The sequence below is a fragment of the Sitophilus oryzae genome, unplaced genomic scaffold (assembly GCF_002938485.1).
Source record: "Sitophilus oryzae breed Bouriz unplaced genomic scaffold, Soryzae_2.0 scaffold_1494_pilon_pilon, whole genome shotgun sequence".
Taxonomy (NCBI): domain Eukaryota; kingdom Metazoa; phylum Arthropoda; class Insecta; order Coleoptera; family Curculionidae; genus Sitophilus; species Sitophilus oryzae.
In genome coordinates, this window is record NW_022146163.1 from 3759591 (window position 1) to 3781415 (window position 21825).

Below are 21825 nucleotides of genomic sequence, written 5' to 3' on the forward strand. Positions count from 1 at the left end.
GACATTCTGAATATAATGACATATCATATGTCAACTTTTGACGTTCTCGTTTAATAAAAAATCGTATTTTAAAATTCAATCGAGTGCCATGGCTATGTTAAAAACACTAATTCTTAATCAAGGGGTCTTGGAAAAATAGATTTGATCGTCTAATGTTTTTAGTGTCTTACCCTGGCCAGTTAAAAAATGCTCATATCGTATTTTTAATCATATCTCAATTTTTTCAAATGGAACGTGGGTGGCTCATTAGCTTATTTGGAAAAAGCATTTTTTTACGAATAATTTGATACCACACACTTGGTATTTCGAGTCAAATTTTCGTTACGAACAGCAAGTTATAATTTCAAATAAACCATATGCGAAAATGTCAAAAGTTAACATATGATATGTCATTCTATTCAGATTGTTATTTTCTATCAAATAAAGTAAAAAAATACCGAGGGTGCCATTTAAAAATCAAAAGTTGTAGTAATTTCCGGTGAAACAGGAAGTGACCGAAAACAACTGAATACGTCAATCAATCCTAATTTATGTCATATACTAACATACCAAATCTCTTTTTTTTAACTGAAAAAATAAAAAGTTATAGGGGTGAGCCACTTTTGAGACGCACCCGGTATATGTGATATCCGCAACACTTTTTTGACCTGTATACTCTACAGTAATGTTAAAATGTGCTTCTTAACCTTCCCAATAACTTCTGTATTTAACATTTTGTTCTAAAAACGTTAAAAAACGTCGTGTCTCGAAACAAATGAATGGATAAAGGGGAAAACAGCCAAATAGAAAAAAAACTGACGATGAATAAAATACGACAAACTAAATACCATGTTAATGATACAAAAATGTATTACTGTATGCGTTATTATTTGGCCATCGTTTGTTATATTCAGTTACAATTTAATATGTGTTTGGCTTCCTTTCACTATGATCTAACTCGTTTGTCTCGTGGCTTGCGTCAAAAAATGGATAAAAAATGTCTCGCTCTTGCCTCGCTCTTGTCTTGCTCTTGTCTCGCGCTCGGCTCGTCAGGTCTGGGCGCACCATTAGAAGAAGAATTGTCTTAGTTAATTTTATTTTATTAAATAGCTTTAATGACGCCCAGGTATTTTGGTACTTTAAAAATTGTACTGGTTTTTATTATGTATTTTTTTCTCTTTAAAGATAACGAAATTCATAAAAAACAACAAGCTATCCTGGAACAACATATGGCGTCTGAAGTAGGTCTGATTGCTTTGGATTGCATTGGTCTTTACTCGATGCAATTTAAAAAGAAACTGATGGCTGGAGGTGGAGATAGTGAAGTAATGAAGAAAATCTTTGATATATTTCTCTCGATGATACAAATAGGACAGAGCGAAAGTCTGTTTAAACACGTTTTTGCAGCGTTGCGAGCTTTTATTAATAATTATTCAGCTGTACTCTTCCAGGGTAAGTAGTTATTTTTATTTGACTGTCAAATTCGAACATTTTTAAAAATATTTTATTATTTTGAGATGTTCTTCAGTGTAACAATAGAATAAAACGTTTTTTTATTAATAAAATACCGTATGATCGAAAAAAAAACAGCGCAAAGTTGGCTTGGAAATAATGATCGATAACATGCTTTTTGAACAAATGACACAATGTGACATGGTCAGATCTAATGCTTTACATCACTTAACGTTTAAAGTCATAGTAGGCTACTGGTTAAAATCAAGAGAAATATACGCTTTAAAACTAAATCTTAAATAACTTAAAAACAATTTATTTTAGGTATAGGAACATGTACAGTCAAAAAGTAACGAATTGAAAAACCTTTTCACTAGTGAAATAAAAAAGTGGGTTTTCCATTTGAAAAAAAATGACTTATGATCATTATTTAATCGCTCAATTCCATGACAGCTGCTGTCATTATTATATGACATTCGAACAATTTTATTTTTGATATAGATAGCCACATGTCTTCTCTTTATGGCACAGTGGCTGTAATAATCACTAAATTTGACGTTTTAGGCTGTACATATTTTTGACATGCAGTTTTTTTCCTCAAAAAATGTTAAATATTTTTTTCTGAAAAACGGTTAATGCTAGGTATAGAGTGTTTAATAGCAAAATTCATAAAATTTTACAGAGAATTTAAGTATGTAATAAAAAATGGGGGCACCCATTTAAAATAAGAAAGTTGCTGTCAACTTCCGGTATTTTCGGAAGTGCCACCATATTGAAAATATTTTTAATCAATAGATCTCGTTGTGAAAGAATGATGTGCAAAAAATTTCCGATCTAGATATTTTAGTTCTCTAGAAACTTCTAATGCACGCTCAGCCTGGGACACCCCATATATATTTATTAAAAATATGTTCAGTATGGCGGCACTTCCGGAAATACCAGAAGTTGACAAGAACTTTCTTATTTTAAATGAGTACCCCTATTTTTTATTACATACTTGAATTATCTGTAAAATTTTATGAATTTGGTTATCAAACACTCTATATACCTAACATTAACCGTTTGTGAGAAAAAAATATTAATATTTTTTTAGGAAAAAAAACTGCCTGTTAAAAAAATTTGTATAGCCTAAACGTCAAATTTAGTTATTACCACAGCCACTGTGACATACAGAGAAGACATGTGGCTATCTAATTCAAAAATTGAATGTTTCGAATATCATATAATATTGACCATAGCTGTCAAGGAATTGAGCGATTAAAAAATTATAAATATTTTTTTTAAGGAAATCTACTTTTTTATTTCACTAGTGAAAAGGTTTTTCAATTCGCTACTTTGTGATTATACATACCTAAAATAAATCGTTTTTAAGTTATTTAAGATTTAGTTTTAAAAGTGTATACTTTTCTTGAATTTAACCAGTAGCTTTACCTCTACCCTCCATAGTGGAGACGAAGCATTACGTGTCTATAAATAACACTGTCTAATTGTTTTTTGTAGGCAATGCAATTTTATGTGGTAAACTCTGTTATGAGCTCCTCAAATGCTGCAACAGCAGAATATCATCGATCAGACAGGAATCATGTGCTCTTCTCTATCTCTTAATGAGGAGTAATTTTGAATTTACTAATCGCAAAGGTTTGACCAGGGTACACCTTCAAGTCATCATATCCGTTTCGCAGATGTTGGGCAATATTATTGGTTTAAATAACGCTAGATTTCAAGAAAGTTTGTCATTGATTAACAGTTACGCTTCTAGCGACAAAGCAATGAAGGGTACAGGTAATAATGACCACTGCCTAGTTGTTCTTAGATATTGTATATTGTAATTTTTGTGATTTAGGTTTTCCAACAGAGGTAAAGGACCTTACTAGAAGGATAAGAACTGTTCTAATGGCAACTGTTCAAATGAGGGAGCACCATCAAGATCCAGAGATGCTGGTAGATCTGCAACACAGTCTCGCCAATTCTTACGCTTCTACACCAGAATTGAGGCATACATGGTTGGAAACTATGACAAGGAACCACGTTAGAGATGGGAATTTCTCAGAAGTAAGTACATATTTTAATAATCCCCAGTAAAGTCCCTACTGAATAGAGACAAATAATATAATCTGTCCGGTGAAAGAATAATGATTGACATTCAAATTCAAAAGTGGATGATTTTGTATTTTTATATGATCAATTGAATTTACATGACATTTTTATATGATGAAATCTTATATTCTCCTTCTGGATAAACTTTGAATAAAAAGATTAGGAATTTGGAATAAAAATAAAGGAACGCTGACTTAGAAATGGTTGACTTAAATTCCGGTTTATTAGTGCCGTTCTGATTTTATTTAAAACGTCTAAAAATATAATGTAGGGAAGACATACTTAATAGTACGAGAGCTATCAACGTCGGGAAAACAAGTATTTTAAGAAATCTGGCTCTTTGATCTTTTACTATGCTCTCTGGAACAGCGCGCGGGCCGTCTGGCTGCCGGTAAACGTTACGTTCACTACTGCTCATTGAAAGAAAATCCTATATTTTTTATTAGTCCTTTAAATTCTAGTATTGAACATAAATCGAGCAAGTCTCCATAGCACAGCGCGCATATTTTCCGCCTATGAAGCGAGGAGTCCGAGTTCGAGACCGGCTCGAGGTATAAAATTTTTTTTCGTGTATATTCTGATAGTAAAGTATTAAATAATTCTGGTGATTCAAAAAAAAAGAACAAATATTCTTGCCACCCTTTATACTTTTTTTTTGTTTTGGGTACCTTAACAACAACAAAACTATTTAATTATTATTTAAAATCTTTTTTTTTTAAATAATAATAAAGTCCGACTCCGGTTTTTAAAATGATTTAATCTGATTATATTTATCGCAACAATATTGATCAGCACTAATTAACAATGAATAAGGAAAATCGACCCAATTGAAGGATTCAAATAAATAATATCCAGATCAGCAATTTAAAGAAAGTATTTTTATATTTTTTTTTGTTGGGAATTTGAAATCTCAGTGTACAGGGTGTCCCACTAAGAAAAGCTCTTGGCTGTATCTCGGAAAGTATTAGTCGTAGAACTAGCGGAAAAAAATATTTATAACTAAAGACAGCATGAGAAATTGCTGGAAATTGTTTTCAAGTTTGTAGAGCGGCCCCTAGAGGGCGCAACTGCTATTAAAAATAAGAAAAAGGAGTTTTTACACCATTTTGCGTAGATAACTGATACTATAAATAATAGATTCATAATCTTCAGTAAATTTTGCATATTATTTGTTAGATCCATTTTCCCATATCTGTCAAAATAAAAGTGGTGGGGTAAGGTTAGATCTGTTTTTATTTAAACATTAATAACTCCGGACTGGATGAACGGAATCTAACAAACTGGGGCGCGTTTAAAAGAGCGTTTCTTACTTTACATTATAGAGTATAAACAATAATAATAAGCTTTTGAATGTAGACGCTAGGGGGCGCTGTCTTACAATTTAACAAACATTGCGCATTTTTTCAAAAAAATTAAATGCGATAGTATATATAATTTTAGCTGATAGTAAAGAGTAATAAAAGCTTAAAAAGTCAGCAATAACCGCATCTTGATATCCTTTTTCAAACCGAAAATATTAGCAAAATTATAATAAATACGAAAAAATAAGCCCTTAATTACCTTATTTTTTTTAACACGATTACAGTAGCCCTCTTGAATATGACCATTCTAATAAAAAATAAGATAGAAACGATTAGTTTATTTTAAAATCGACAATATACCAGAATATGATAATACCAGATGTATTAATATCTAATAATTTAGACTGTCAATGACAGAAATATCAGAAACGACGCCTCAGTGAAGTCATGGTAGGCTTTGGAAAAAAGGTGCTTTTGACGTAATAGTATAAACGTCAAAGAGTTATTAAATCAACATTTTGATAGTCTTAGCAGCTTTTTTTCTCTTTTGAAGAAAAGCATTTTTAGAAAAGCAATCAAAAGATAAAAAAAACGCTGCTGAGACTATCAAATTGTTGATATAATAATATTTTGAGTTTAAACTATCTCTTTAAAAGCAACTTTTTTCTAAAGTCTACCATGAATTCACTGAAGTGTCGGTTCTTAGTCACTTTCATTGATATCTTAATTATTGGATATTAATACACCTAGAATTACGATATTCTGGTCATTGTCGATTTTTTGAATGAAATAATCTTTTCTATCTTATTTTTTATTAGAATGATCATAATCAAGAGGGCTAGGGATACCGTGTTAGAAAGATAAGGTAATTAAAAGCTTATATTTCCGTATTTGTTATGATTTTGCTAATAACTTTGGTTTGAAATTCGGTTTTCGCTGAAACGCGGTTGTATCAAGATGCGGTTTTCGCTGAATTTTTAAACTTTTATTACTCTTTAGTATCAGCTAAAATTACATATACTATCGCATTTAACTTGTTCGAAAAAACGCGTAATTTTTGTTAAATTGTAAGACAGCGCCCCCTAGCGTCTACGTTGAAAAGCTTATTATTATTGTTTATACTCTATAATGTAAAGTAAGAAACGCTCTTTTAAACGCGCCCCAGTTTGTTAGATTCCGTTCATCCAGTCCGGAGTTATTAATGTTTAAATAAAAACAGATCTAACCTTACCCCACCACTTTTATTTTGACAGATATGGGAAAATGGATCTAACAAATAATATGCAAAATTTACTGAAGATTATGAATCTATTATTTATAGTATCAGTTATCTACGCAAAATGGTGTAAAAACTCCTTTTTCTTATTTTTAATAGCAGTTGCGCCCTCTAGGGGCCGCTAAAATTATATATACTATCGCATTTAACTTGTTCGAAAAAACGCGTAATTTTTGTTAAATTGTAAGACAGCGCCCCCTAGCGTCTACGTTCAAAAGCTTATTATTATTGTTTATATGGTATAATATAGAGTAAGAAACGCTCTTTTAAACGAGCCCTCATTTGTTGGATTCCGATCAACCAGTCCGGAGTTAAAGACATTTAAATAAAAACAGATCTAACCTTCCCCCACCACTTTATTTTAGCAGATAGGGGAAAATGGTTCTAACAAAAAATATGCAAAAATTACTGAAGATTATGAATCTATTATTTATAGTATCCATTATCTAGGCAAAATTGTATAAAAACTCCTTTTCCTTATTTTTAATAGCAGTTGCGCCCTCTAGCGGCCGCTCTACAAACTTAATAATGCTAAAATAATTTCCAGCAATTTATCATGCTCTCTTTAGTTATAAATATTTTTTTTCGCTAGCTCTAGGACTAATACTTTCCGAGATACAGCCGAGAGCTCTTCTTAGTGGGACACCCTGTACAATCTAATAATAATATGCATCATATTAATCGTAGTTATTATACTTAATCAGTATATACAGTAGAATAGTAGCTATTATTGTCAGTGATTTTTGAGCTCTACACTGCACAACTTTTTTACAGTCTTTTCTGGAATTTACAATAATGTCACTGTTAATTTAAGTTCTGACAAATATATCCTTCTAGATTTACTACCCCTGAACAAAACCAACTATAGAATAAATAATAAATAATATAAAATAAGGTTAAAAAAACACAACAAATTCGCAAAATTTCAGCCAAATTCAAATGTGTCAATTGAAACCCCAAAAAAAGTTGTCAAAAGTGGGGGCTTATGATGTCGATTCCACGTCTAATGCATCAACGTATAGATAATATTAGTCTCAATTCTTAGTCATTTTATTCAAAGGATATACCGTTGTTTAACAAAATAAAGTAACTTGTTTAAACATCTAAAATATCATTTTTTAGGCTGCCTGTTGTCAGCTTCATATCGCAGCTCTAATGGCGGAATACCTCAAACTAAAACGCACTCAATCCTGGGGAGCAGAAGCGTTCGAAAAAATCTCTTCAAACATTCCCAAGGACGAGAAAGGTCTCAAATTGGACACCGGCGTACAAGACATCCAATACACCGAATTTATTCTGCTGGAACAGTTAGAAACTTGCGCGGAATTCATCCAGAAAGCCGAAAGATACGAAATTCTTGGCGAACTCTTCAAGTTGGTCGTTCCGATGTACGAGAAAAAGCGAAACTACGAACAGCTGAAAAAATGTTATCAGAACTTGGCCGACAACTACGACAAAGTTATCGAAGTGAATAAAAGCGGTAAAAGACTGCTCGGTCGATATTACAGGGTCGGGTTTTACGGCCAATCGTACTTCGAAGAAGAAAACGGTAAAGAGTACGTTTATAAAGAACCCAAAGTTACATCTCTGAGCGAAATATCCGAACGACTGGAGAGACAGTATATAGAAAAATTCGGACCGGACACGGTTAAGATGATCCAGGATTCGACGCCGGTGGTACAGAGCAACTTGGACCCGAAGTACGCCTACATTCAAGTGACTCACGTGATACCGTACATGGAGAAGAGCGCTCTCGAAGACAGGCAAACCGAATTCGAGCAGAATCATAACGTGTTCACTTTCATGTACGAGACGCCGTTCACAAAGGACGGGAAGGCTAGGGGAAGTCCGGAAGAGCAGTGGAAAAGAAGAACGATAATTAAAAGTAAGTACCACTATATCTACTGGGTTCATCTCAAAAGTGGCTCACCCCTATAACTTTTTTATTCTACCAGATAAAAAAAACGAGATTTGGTATGTTAGTGTACAACATAATTTAGGATTGATTGACGTATTCAATTCTTTTCGGCCACTTCCTGTTTCACCGGAAATGACTACAATTTTTGATTTTTAAATGGCACCCTCGGTATTTTTTTACTTTATTTGATAGAAAATTACATTCTGAATAGAATGACGTATTATATTATGTCAACTTTTGACATTTTTGCTTTAAACAAAATTGAATTTTAAATTTCATTCTAGAGTGCCGTGGATGTGTTAAAAACACTAATTTTTAATCAAGGAGCCTTGGAAAAATAGATTTGATCGTCTAATGTTATTCGTGTCTTGTCCTGACCGGTTAAAAGATGCCCAAATCATAATTTTAATCATATCTCAATTTTTTGAAATGGAACGAGGGTGGCTCATTAGCATATTTGGAAAAAGCATTTTTTACGTATAATTTGGTACCACACGCTTGGTATTTCGAGTCAAATTGTCGTTATGAATCGCATGTTGCAATTTCAAATAAACCATGTTCGAAAATGTCAAATGTTGACGTAATATGATATGTCATTCTATTCAGAGTGTCATTTTTTTTTCGAATAAAGTAACAAAACACCTAGGGTACCATTTAAAAATCAAAAATAGAAGTCATTTCCGGTGAAACAGGAAGTGACAGAAAATAATTGAATACCTCAATCAATCCTATAATTTATGTCGTATATTAATATACCAAATCTCAATTACAACCAGAATTCAATTTAAATACCTATTTTTAAATGTTAATATTAATTTTCTTGTATTTCCCATTACCGATTTTTTTTTATTTATATTAATTTATTATAGATACAGATTAGAATAAAATATTATATAAACAATAAAAAATAAACGCATTATTCACATATAAAAACATCAACAATTTAAATAAAATTAAATTTCGTTGTACTTTGTACAGGTTGTCCTATTTTTGTGTGTTTTACAGTTACAGTCTTTCTCGTTTATGAGCAGCGGTACAAAGATAAACTTAAATCTTTTCTAAAAAGACTTAAATTTCATAAAAGACTTAAATCTTTTAAAAGATTTAAATCTTTTGTAAAATGACTTAAGTCAAAGTAATGACTTTAGAAAAAAAATTAAACCATTAAAAAAGATTTAAATCTTTTTTAATGACTTAAATATTTTTCTATTTCGGAATAAAGACTTAAATCACAAGTCATTTTGTAAATGACTTAAATTTTAAGTCTTAAGCTTTCGATATATGACTTAAAATCAAATGATTTAAACCATTAAAATGATTTAAGTAAAAAAAGACTTATGTTTTCTGTGAGATTGCAACTCTGAAATGCACCAAATACATTTCTCTTTTTAGTAATCCATACCCTTCTTCCTCTTTTGCAAATGATTCGCTGTATTAAGGAGGCATTTTCTAGAAAATATAAATCCCAAGCTCTGACATTTTAAGTATTTCCGCAACTGCTACTCGCAACTTTTTATCGCAGGCAAAATTGCAAATTCGGACGGTCCATCCAGAGGAGAGAAGCCTGAAAGTTTAAAAATTCTAAATATTTTGGAAAACATCCATGCGATTCTTTTTTATTTTTTGATTATTTGAATAGATGTAATAAAATAAATTTTACCTTTTGATTGCTACTTTTTTTGAAGTGAAACTTCTTTACGCGCGATGGAAGTAAAAATTCAAGGTCTTGACACGACATGACTACGAAAAACATTATAATAAACTTGATACTGTACCTGGGTACCAATATCCTCTGGTTGTGTGCTAGGAAGTAAATTTTCATGCACATTTTTATCAATAGTACAAACCTAATAACTATACCTAGCTACCGAATAACGGTCTAGGTCAAGGATACTATAGAGATAAGGATAGTTCGATTCCTATCTCCTTGTACTGTCAGTTTTTTTACGTCATCTACTGACCGAGTTGAAGTTGGCGCTAAAGATTTTAGACAGTGAGTTATTTTTGCATTTGACGGACGAGCGCACAGTGCGTTGGAAGATAAATTTAGCGGGACAAAAGCGTTTGGTTAGAAATAAGCCAAAAAATGTGTACTGATAATAAATAGTAGACATTCCAATTGATACAAAAATGCATGAGTATTCTTTGCATTTCGATACATTTTTATCAACCAAGTTTGGTCGTTTTCTGCTCAGCAAGGCAGAGATCATACGAAAACAAAATATTTACAAGTGCTTATACATTTTATTAGAAAGCTAAATTATGTTGAAGATTGCCAAAGGTATGTACTTTTCTACTGTACGTATATTATTATAGAAGGTGTCACAAGATTACAAATTAATTTAAAAAAACTGCTAAAGAGTTTATTGATATCATAATTTTATGTATTTGGCAATAGTTTACAATACGGTTTTTGTGTGTCATGTACAAATAATATCATAGTTTTATTATCTTATATTTATTTATTAATAAATTAAGTGTTAATAAATAAATAAATTTAACCATATAGTTGCTATATATTAGACCATTTGCTACGTTCTTAGATTTTAAGTCCCAAACATTGCTCTTGAGATTTTGTCCCGCTAGAATTACCATCCGCCGCACTGTGGAGCAGCATTCCACGGCGACTACGACAGCGGCGATTTGACGCGATCGAACACATATCGAACAGTCCTTTAGAATATATACAGTCCTTGGGTCTAGGTAAAGTATTTAGCTCATTTGCTAACTCAGAATTAGAATTATTGGAGTTAATCAACTCGCATTTTCATTGGAGGACACCATCATATTTATTTCAAACCAATAATCAACGAGAATATTCGTATAATTTAAATAAATTACTGTAAACCCAACTGTAAACCATTGTAAATACAATTTGTTGGTTAGGTTCAAAATTTCTTCTCTTCTTAAATAAATTTAAGCGTTAACATTATTAGGCATTTGCATAAAAGTGTGTATTTTGGGTGGTATTCCACAAAATTTGCAGGCTATTGAGGAAACAGAAAATGTACAGATTGCAGAAATAAATTTTAAATAATATTTATATTTACAACAAACATTATATGTCAATTTTTCAAACAGGTCCTTCAAATCTTCCAATTTAATAGCTGTTAGTAAAAAGTCTCACTCCAAATCACACACACAATCTTTTTTTGTCAAGTTCTCTATTCCTAACAGTTTTATTTCTGTTTCTTTAGCTACTTATTCGTTCCCCTACGTAAAGAAGAAAATTCCAGTCGATTCCCGTAAAATTATTGAGTTGAACCCGATAGAAGTGGCAATAGATGAAATGCAAGGCAAGGTCGCCGAACTGGAAGATGTCGTGTTCACGCAACCTACGGATGCGAAGAAACTCCAGCTAAGGTTGCAAGGCAGCGTCTGCGTTCAAGTGAATGCCGGTCCACTAGCTTACGCCAACGCCTTCTTAGATCCTACCACGTCCAGTATATACTCGGAGGAACGGGTGGAGGAGTTGAAAGACATATATAGGTGAGTCGAATTGTTTCTTATATTGGGAGTCATTACTTGGAATATATCTTGTAAATTTTTTGGGCACATCTGGTATAACTACATTGTTAATTGTTTTAATACACTCCATTAGAACGGGACTATCACATCGGAGATGGGAAACAGCTCAGCCAAAAAATGCGCAACAAGAGGCACGCCACAAGGAGGGGTATTATCACCTTTGCTGTGGCTGATTGTAATAGTGATGTAAACTTTAGTTACTTTTATGGACTCGTGACTACTAGTTACTTTTGGTAATAGGACTCGTTACTTTAGTTACTCGTTAGTTTGGTACTTAGTATCGTTACTTTATAATCGTTGTTTTGTGTACAGGTTACAAGACTTGGGCTTGACGTGGAACTTCGTTACTTATTGTACGCGGCGATCTTCGTTGCATGCTGGTTTCATGGTTTCTACTTTCTTCTAGTATAAGGGCTTGATATGATAATTTCAATACTCGGTATTCAAGTACCGAATAATATGTTTTTAATAATATGTATAATATTTTTATAATGATATGTTAAATAAAACTATGTACTGTTAATAAAATTAAAAATAAAAGAAAACAAATCAAACAAAGAAAATATGTGTATAATAAATATAAAGTATTTTTTATATTTTCTCTCTCTCTCTCTCTCTTTGTATTACATTAATAAATAGGCAAACATTAAAGAGTAAAAATAAAAAAAATGTATATATTTTTGTTAAAATGTAAAAATATTAAAAAATTGTATATTCCTCTGTGGCGGATTCGTCTCTTCAAAAAAGTCCTTTGGATTAACGCCAGCAGTGTTTACTAAAAATTACTATTTTTATTTTGTAGATTTTCTTACAGTGTAAGTGGCGAAATATCTATTCTCTTTTGAAGAACAAAAATATTTGCTCTGCTTTTTCAGATGTTAACATTTTTTGTGACTAACGTGAATCCATTTTTAATTAATATCTAAGACATGTTAATCTAAATAAACAATTCTATTCTATAAATAAAAAGGGACAACAAACGGCAAAGGGACAGACTGCCTACGGGTCGGCATAAGCCAATCATAATAATTGTAATAAAAATATAATAATTGTAATAAAAATATCACACATTTGCCATCCAAAACACCGGCCGGCGTCAAGTCAACACTTTAAACATAAACATATTGATAACAACTAGACCTACGTCGAAGTAAGGAATATTTCAGTATCGGGTTTCGAGTCCTCGGTTCGTGCATTTCCAGGGATTACGATTACTGCCGGCGCAAAAATTAACGAATTAGCTTAGTAACGAGTAACGAGTCCTAAATTCAAATAGTAAGCGTTACTTCGAGGTACTTACTTTGTAACGATTACTTAGAATTTTTATATCACTAGATTGTAATGAACCTGATCCTGACCTCTCTGACAATGAAGGAAATTAGGATAAAGGCATATGCAAACGACGTGGTAATAATGATCGTTGGCAAAGACTTGCAAACGATCAGTGATATCATGGAATCTGCTCTGAAGAAGCTAACGGAATGGACAAAAAGGAATGGTTTGGGCATCAACCCAGACAAAACCGAACTCATTCTGTTTACAAGAAAATACAAGATACCCAAGTTCACGCTACCAAAGCTGGATGGGAAGACACTTAGAAGACAAAATATTTAGGAATCATTCTGGACTCGAAGCTTTCCTGGAAAAGGAACACTGAGGAAAGGATGATAAAGGGAATAAATGCATTTTATGCATGTAAAAACTATTTGGAAAGAGATGGGGTCTGCAACCGTACATTATACACTGGATGTACACTGCTATAGTTAGACCAATCATCACTTATGGAGCACTAGTATGGTGGACTAGCGATTAGCAGCTCTAGGTACAACTGGAGCAAGGAACAACACAGCGCAAGCTGCGCTAGAAGCAATTCTGGACTTGCGGTCAATCGACTGGCTCGCGAAGGATCTGGCCGCTAAGTGTGCCTTAAGATTAAGGGAATCCAATCTGTGGAACCACACCAACTACGGTCACTCGAGGATATTGCCAGTGATAGGGAAAATTATGGTGAACACGATACGAGTCTCAGAAAACGGACTATATGCTCACCAAACATGATTTTGGAGAAAAGATAAGGATTCGCATCCCGACAAAAGAAGAATGGGAAAGCAACCGAGTAATGAACACTCAAGAGATAGCAATCTACACAGATGCTTCCGCAACTTCAGGAGGCACAGATATAGGCATCTTCTCAGAGGAACTAGACATCCGACGATCTTTAAGGCTATCGGATGGCTGTAATGTTCTACAAGCAGAGGTTTACGCCATAAAGGAAGCGGCTAGTAGTATACGAGAGAAAATTGCTGATAGACCAATAGGGGATATAGTGATATACTCTGACAGCTTGGCCGCTTTAAGAAGCATCACCATGCAATCAGTGAGATCTAAAACTGTGATGGAATGCCGAGAAGAACTGTCCTGGCTGCGTCAGGGCGGGACTACTCTGTGCTGGGCCAGGCCACAGCAATGTGGTGGGCAATCAGGAAGCAGACAGACTCGCCAAAGACGGGGCCAGGGGAGAGGCCGTGGCAGATGACCCACCACTTGTGATGATTAACACACTGAAGCAAGCTATAGGAACTGCCATCAAGGCCAAGCAGCAAGAGACGTGACAACACCGTGAGGACTGCGCTACAGCTCGAAGACTATGGCCAGTTGTAGATAGCAAAAAGACAAAACAACTACTAGAGCACAAAAAGGAGCTAGTACGCATAATTGTAGGTGTCGTCACTGGAAACTGTCCCACGGAGGTAAACCTCGTGAGATGGAAAGTTAAACGACGACTACTGCAGAGAATGCGGAGAAGAAGAAGAAACCATAGAGCACCTGCTGTGCCACTGTCCGGCACTGGAATACCGACGCTTTAAAACTTTAGGGCAAGGTTTTTGGGAGGGACTAGAGGAAGCAGCAGAAGCCAACATCAGCGACATCGGGAATTTTGCAAAGAGCTGGAAGTGCTTTAACGCAGAAAAAGAATGAGAGGAAGGTTTGGAACAACAATAGAGGGGTATCGCAATGGGCCCAAGGCCTCCGAGTGAGGGATCAAACATGATTCCAAACCCCAGCAACCTAACCTAATGTAACCTAATACACTCCATTCAAATTCCTACTAGTAACCTATCAAAAATTTCCTTACATCTCATGATTTCGATAAAACCAAAATTGACATATTGTAACCTTTAAACGCAAATATCTTGAAAATCGTTCACCGTTTTGAACTAAACAAAGAACACCTTTCCTACGTAAAAAGCCCTAGTTTTTCATGTTATATTGAAATTGCCGTTCTTTTAATAAAGGAAAGTTTTATGAGAAACTATCTCTACTAGCAGTGGGAACTATCGAATGAATACTATCGAAACATTCTATAGTTGCAATTCATTCGAATAATTCGATAGTTACTAAGAAAACATTCGTTGAAAACTATTCGAATAAAAATTATCGAATAGATCCGTCATCTGCCTTGAAATATTGTATTATAATAATTCGGCAGCAAAAACCATTCATTTATAAAATTCATTCATTTATGAAATTCATTTATTCGTCAGGATCGATTATAATAAAATATTAACTGAATTTTAGTTGTCGCCTGGCGACGTAGGTTTCTTTCCGAGAAACCCGACAGCTATGAAACAAGCCGGCATCTTTGATTTTTTGCGGAGTCAGATATAGATAAGGACCCATTATTTTTTTTTATTGAGGTGCTAGTATTTACACAGAAAATACATTATGAAGGGCGCTGTTGCCATATATTGGTATTAGTTGATATTAGCAAAGAATATTATTGTTTGGCTTTAGTTAGTTAGGGATAGTATGTCTATATATTCTGCTTTTTTTTATTAATATTCTGTTGTTACACTGCAATAATACTTGTTATTTTGGATGTAGGAAAATTATTTTTAATGTTTTTAAGCAAAGACTGGTTTAATAAATAATAATAACAGTAATAATTTGTTATACCTATTAACAACAAAATTTAAAATCATTTAATATAAATATTTTTTTAAGTAGTAGCAAAATATAAACAACAAATTAGATGTCAAAATTATTTATATTAGATCCTATTTAAAAATAATATAGTCTCTAAATTTTTTTGGGTGTGGCAACGTTGGTTTATTAAATAATAATAATTACAGAACTAATTTGTTATATTAACAACAAATTTTAAAATCATGAAATATTAACATTTATTAATTTTCTAAGCATGCAGTGTAATGGAAAGAAAATATAAAATAAAAATTAGAAATCAAAAATTATTTATATTAGGTGCTTTATATTACTATTTAAAAATTATATTTACTTTTACTGGCATTTACTTTAAAAAATAAATGAAATATTTCTTCGCAAAAAACTACATGTAAGAGAAATAGCATAAACAAAATACAAACATCGTTAACTTTTTTTTTAAATTGGGACGTGTAAAACTTTCATTTTAATTTTCTCACCCCATAGTTTGAGTTCGATAACCATTTACTTAACTACATTACTTAAATATGATTATTAAGTTCAACTAATTAATATTATTAAAACATCTAAAATACAAATATGTATTTTTAAAATTAATTGTAAGTTCATCTCATCTCTCTTAAAAATTGCTACCTCTCAAAATTTCCCATTAAAAAATAGCCATATACCATATAAAATTAAATAATTGAAAGATCGGACTACGGAAAACCACACAAATTTTCGGAAAACTTTTGACCACCTGCACATGCACACAATCGTCAATAAATAAAATTAAAAAATAACTACTATTTTAGTATTTTAACTATTTTAATAAACGCAAAAATAGCACAGTATTTATACGGCAAAGTTATAAAAATTTGGAAGAACTAATAATGCACTGACGCATACAAAAATCAAACGAATACTAAATTTCATTTATCAAAAAGCATTCGATAGGTAGTCGTGGCTCACCGATAACCATTTAGTCGCACGGCGAGGTTGTCACATATGCTTTAGTATACAAATGAATGAATGATTTTATTCGAATAAAACCATTCGATAGTTGAAATCATTCATTCATTAACCATTCGATAGTCTAATTCATTCGATAGTTCCCATCGCTAATCTCTACCCTAATAAAAAAAAAGTACAGTTTCAGAATTGTTACATAATTTTACACTATCGCCAGTCGCTTTGTCACGTATATGGTCACATTATATCTTAATGTTCTGTTGTTACAGAGAATTTCTGAAGATTTGCTATTCGGCACTTCAAATAAACGGAAGGTTGATTTCTCAAGACCAACAAGAGTATCAAGAGGTATTGAGACAGAACTACAAAAAGCTATGTTCGTCTTTATCGTCTCTCTTTGGGGAGTCTCTCTGGCCCCACGACGAGATGGGCAGTTTTAAACGTAACAGTATGGCTCTCTTTAGCCCAGTAAGTGGAGCGTTACAAAATTCCAGCACCGCTTAAACGGGCAAGTATCGAATGGTATTAAATTGTTGCGTAGGTTTTCATTTCTGTGATGAAGAATTTTTGACAGAAAATACAGACAATGTATTATTTGTAGTTTAACGAAGGTTTTTGTACTGAATTTTAAATGGTCAAGTTCTTTAGTTTTTCTGTGTTTGTTTAATGTAGTTGTAATCATTAAGACTGTTTTACATGCTGCAAGACGGTGCAACTTGCAAAAAATGTATCCCAAAAACATGCGCCGTTGTGGCCCAGCTGATTAATATCTGCAACTGCCTTGCACTTGCAACTTATCAGTTGTTGCTCGATATTTCTGTCACTGAAAGTGCAAGGCTGGGGGAAAATATAGCAATTTTTGTTTTTCCAAGGCAAATAAATGTCACTAGACTGACAAGTTTGACAGTTCGTCTTGCAGGAAATCTTGCAGTATGTAAAACGGCTTTAGAATCAAATAATTTAATTTCTAACTCTTTGTAATTTACCAGGAGCTTGGTTCTAAATTTTCTGAATATCGAAAATTTGTATTTTTAATTTTGTACTGCTGTTACGCTTCCTAGTGGTATGAAGGTTGCTTCGTATTTGAAAATAATTTACAGTGACTTTTCTTGGGATAATATCGATTTCGATAGTCCAAAACATTTAGAATCCGGACCCTAGTCGTGAAACTGCTTTTTTTACAATTCTGCTCTACTTTAGTTACTGATTATTTAAGAAAATCTGTTGATAAGATAAGTTCTGATAAAGTGACAACTTATAATAGTGTATATTATGAAATGCCAAACTAATTGTATTGTGTATATTATTTGTATTCAATAAAATTACTATAAATGTTAATTTTTAATTGTAATACATATAGATATCTCAGAATAACTATAATTTTTGACAGAAAGGCCACCGTTCTTAGCTGTCAAAGTCTAAAAAAAATCGTTGATAATACACCACTAAAGTAGAGCAAAATTATAATGATGTTATAATGAAAATGTTATATTTCAAAGCTTTTTCATTATAATTGACTGTTAAAAATGTTAAATATAATTACCCAAAAATATGTTTTCCTGTCCTCGTTCAAAGCACACTTGATCATATTCTATTTGTAATAATTATAAAATACACAACAAATACAGAATTATTTAGAACTAGTGAAATAAAAATCTATGCACTTGTTATTATACATATTTAGTTTTTGATTCTCTTCAAAATAACGGAAGCTGTTAATTTTTAAAAACAAATTTCTTTATAGTCATTTTTTTCGAAAAAATTGCCATTTATATAGTTACTTTTGTTTAAAATATTTTAACGGTGTTATTTAATTTATAGGTTTTTTATTTCGTATTGTTTAAGTTGTAGGTATATTATTAAATTTTCTACAACCACTCAAATTGAAATGGTGATATTTATGTTAAAAAATTAATGGTTGTAGCGTATATTTTCTAGTAAACGTTGTCAATAATTCTATTAAATCTTATTAACTCTATTCTGTATAGTATAATATACAGGGTGTGTCAAAAAACATGTGTCATCTTTCGTTGGGAGATTTTCCGAGGTTCGATTCTGCTTTAAGGGGTTTAGAGTTTTTTTCCATTTATTATCATTTCTAAGCATCTGTAGGGATTTGAAAGACATTTGGAGGGTGAACTTTAAGTATTGCATAACTTAATGCTAAAAAAGTTACGAAACAAAGCAGAATCAGACATATATTGATATGAAAAATAAATCGTATTGTTACTTGAGAAATCTCCCGACGAGAGATGGCACATGTTTTTTGACATACCCTGTATGTATTTGTTTATTGTAATAATTGACGAGTACTGTATAAATTAATTTAAAACATTTAAAGCCAAAGGATTATATTTACTTCTGACATTTTTATAAGTTAACTATTACTAAAATATGAATTTATCAAGTTACAATTCGACGCCATGTGTATTATGTAAGCACAAAACATGCCAATTTTTCTCTCTAACTTTTTATAGTATATACAGTTTTTAGTTTGATATTATAACGGGCTCTCTAGGTATATTAAATTTTAGCAAAAGCCCAAGCTCATGATATATTAAATAATGTACTTTAATTATATACAGGTCAGTAATAGCACAGTGTTGAGATGTAAGATCTTTATACTGTTCTTCATAGTCTCAGTATAAAGTGCCAGTGTATTATGACTTGCTAAAGTACACTAGGAAGTACGTTCGTGGCAGAATCAAAAATAACTAATGGTAGTCCGTTTGCTAGTCAAATATTTATCTAGTGATCATATATTTAGTTAAATTTACTGTATTATTAAAACAAAATTTATCGTTTTACTTAATTTTTGTCATCCTACTATATTTTTTTCTGTAAAATATAAATGATCTTTTATAACAAATAATTTCTTCGTGTATGCGATTTAATATTACACAATTTATAATTATCTTTAATTCTCCTGTTCCGTACTACATACTATACAGGGTGGCGCACCTCATTCGCCTCGGTTGATTATACGAAAACGGAAAGATGTAGAAACAAAATATTTTATGGGTATATGTGGGGAGGCAATGTGCACAATTTAAAATTATTTTGAAATATACAGGGTGTTTCAGAACTAAGATACATACCAAAGTTATATTTTTTCTTATGGAACACCCGGTATTTTATTTCATTGTTGGATTCTTAGGCCCAAAAAAAGTTATTTTTTATAAGGGTTAAATATGTTTAAAATCTTTAGTTTTTGAGATATTTAAAGATATTTAAATTTGCATGCTACGTTAGAATAGATTATTAACACCCTGTACATTACTTTTCAGAATTAATTCTTGTGCTGAATTTAAAGGTAAAGAAATAAACTTTACTGAAAAATGGCATTGCTTCCATAAATTTATACAGGGGTATCAAAAATTGCTGATCTATTTTAAGGATTTATTTTATATAAAAACTTCGTTATTTCAAATGCAACACCCTGTATTTTTTTTAAATAAACCGAAGCAGATTCAAATGCTCTTTCAAACTATTTTAGGGTTTCCTATACCTATCTAGCTCAGATTTTGAATAAAAAGCGATTTTTAAATATAATTGCAATCCAGATGGCTGGTGTCGCCATGGCAATTTTCTAGTGACAGTTAGTAACTATTTTCAAAGTCGATATTAGTTTTTGGACATTATTATTCATAATTTATAACAGTTTACTTATATTTACCTAAAATAGTTTAATACAGTGGCGTGCGGTGAAATTTATACAAGGGGAAGCGATTCGATAAAGTTAATAAAAAAAGTCGAAAAATATGTTTAACAGATCACATATAAACCACTACCTAGATTCATATTACTTACTATGAATTATTAATTAAAAAGCTTGCGCTTAACGTATAGGGAAGCACCGGCGCCGCGCTTCCCCCACTTCCATGGACCGCACGCGCCTGATTTAATAAGTAAGTATTCATTATTTTATCAAGAAAAATAAAGCAATATTTGCTGGCGAAACGAATGAATATGTTTCTAGTGATTTTATTTTGTGAGGAAAATTACTTCTTGGCCTCAAGAACTTATGCTCAAAGGTATCCAAAAATAGGAATCTTCCTGATAAGCGTTCCTTTGAAAAACTACTTGTCCTATTTCGCAGAGCTGGTAGTGTGGTTTATAAAAAAACCTGTTAGGCAGAAATCTGTCGTTGGAAGTGAAGAAAATGAATTTGTCGTAACTGTCTCTTGTATAAAAAATCCATATATCTACAAGTCATCGTAAAATAAATCAATGAACTACTTCTTCGTTTTTCTTGATAGAATAATAAATACATACTTAAAATATTATTTATTAAATTATTTTAGGTAAATTAAATAAAAGTATACTGGTATAAATTTAAATAAGCCCATAAACTAATTTCGATTTTGAAAATAGCTACTAACTGTCACTAGAAACTTTCCATGACGACACTAGCCCTCTTGGTTGCCATTTTATTGAAAATTTGCTATTTATTCAAAATCTGAGATAGGTAGGTATAGGAAACCCTAATATAGTGTGAAACAGCATTTAAATCCGCTTCGATTTATTATAAAAAATACAAGGTGTTGTATTTGAAATAACGAAGTTTTTATGTAAAGTAAATACTTAATCAACCGAGGCGAATGAGGTGCGCCACCCTGTATAATCCAAATTAAAAGATATTATTACAGTTATATAAACTAACTCATATTTTACATTTACTTCCTTTTAATTTTATGCCTGAATTACACTAATATGATCGAAAAGAAAAACGGCGTCATAGATTACTTTGAAATGAAGGTCGCTGTCATTTTATACACTGTCGGCAAAAGAGAGTCTCGGGTCGATATTCACGTGTATAGGGTTGCGTTCAGATATTCACGGTAGACGCACTCCGGACATAAAATTTACGTCTTTCAATGTTCTAAAATAAAGGATAATATTATAAAGAGATACATCCTAATCTTATTTTAATATGTGCAACAAGAATAAACAACTCTAGATTGTTACGTCACGTCCAAACAGATTGTTGTCCTTAAGATTGATACAATTACTTCATATATTTCAACATAAAATAAGATATATTATATAAAATGGTATGGATAAAAATGCCACTAAATCTATCTCAATTTTTCGGATTTTCGATCATATCTAGGTACTTTAGTTATGTCATAATGCACTCAGGATAACCTTACGATATAAGTATTATACTTTGACTCGAATTATACCTATTTGTACTTTTATAAGACGATTAAAAACCAAAAAAATAATAAGCTTATTGCATAATAATAAAATATGACGTATTATACTCAGGACATAAAAAATGAAACGTTTCATTCGTCGCAGTCTAATCAACTCCTTGCGAATATATAAACTATAGGTTATAATGATAAAAATAATGT

General features: G+C 32.1%; 1 protein-coding gene across 3 annotated transcripts in view; it reads left to right on the plus strand.

The window, feature by feature from the left end:
- The window catches only part of LOC115877518 (dedicator of cytokinesis protein 9), a 63547-nt gene extending 44043 nt beyond the window's left edge, over positions 1 to 19504 (plus strand). For all 3 annotated transcript variants that reach the window (XM_030893729.1, XM_030893730.1, XM_030893731.1), the window contains exons 14-19: positions 1165 to 1431; positions 2932 to 3213; positions 3275 to 3483; positions 7228 to 7990; positions 11221 to 11512; positions 16735 to 19504. In XM_030893729.1, the coding sequence (XP_030749589.1) occupies positions 1165 to 1431; positions 2932 to 3213; positions 3275 to 3483; positions 7228 to 7990; positions 11221 to 11512; positions 16735 to 16969 (2048 nt within the window). In that variant the 3' untranslated portion in view covers positions 16970 to 19504. The remainder of the gene's footprint in view (positions 1 to 1164; positions 1432 to 2931; positions 3214 to 3274; positions 3484 to 7227; positions 7991 to 11220; positions 11513 to 16734) is intronic.
- The last annotated feature ends 2321 nt before the right edge of the window (positions 19505 to 21825 follow it).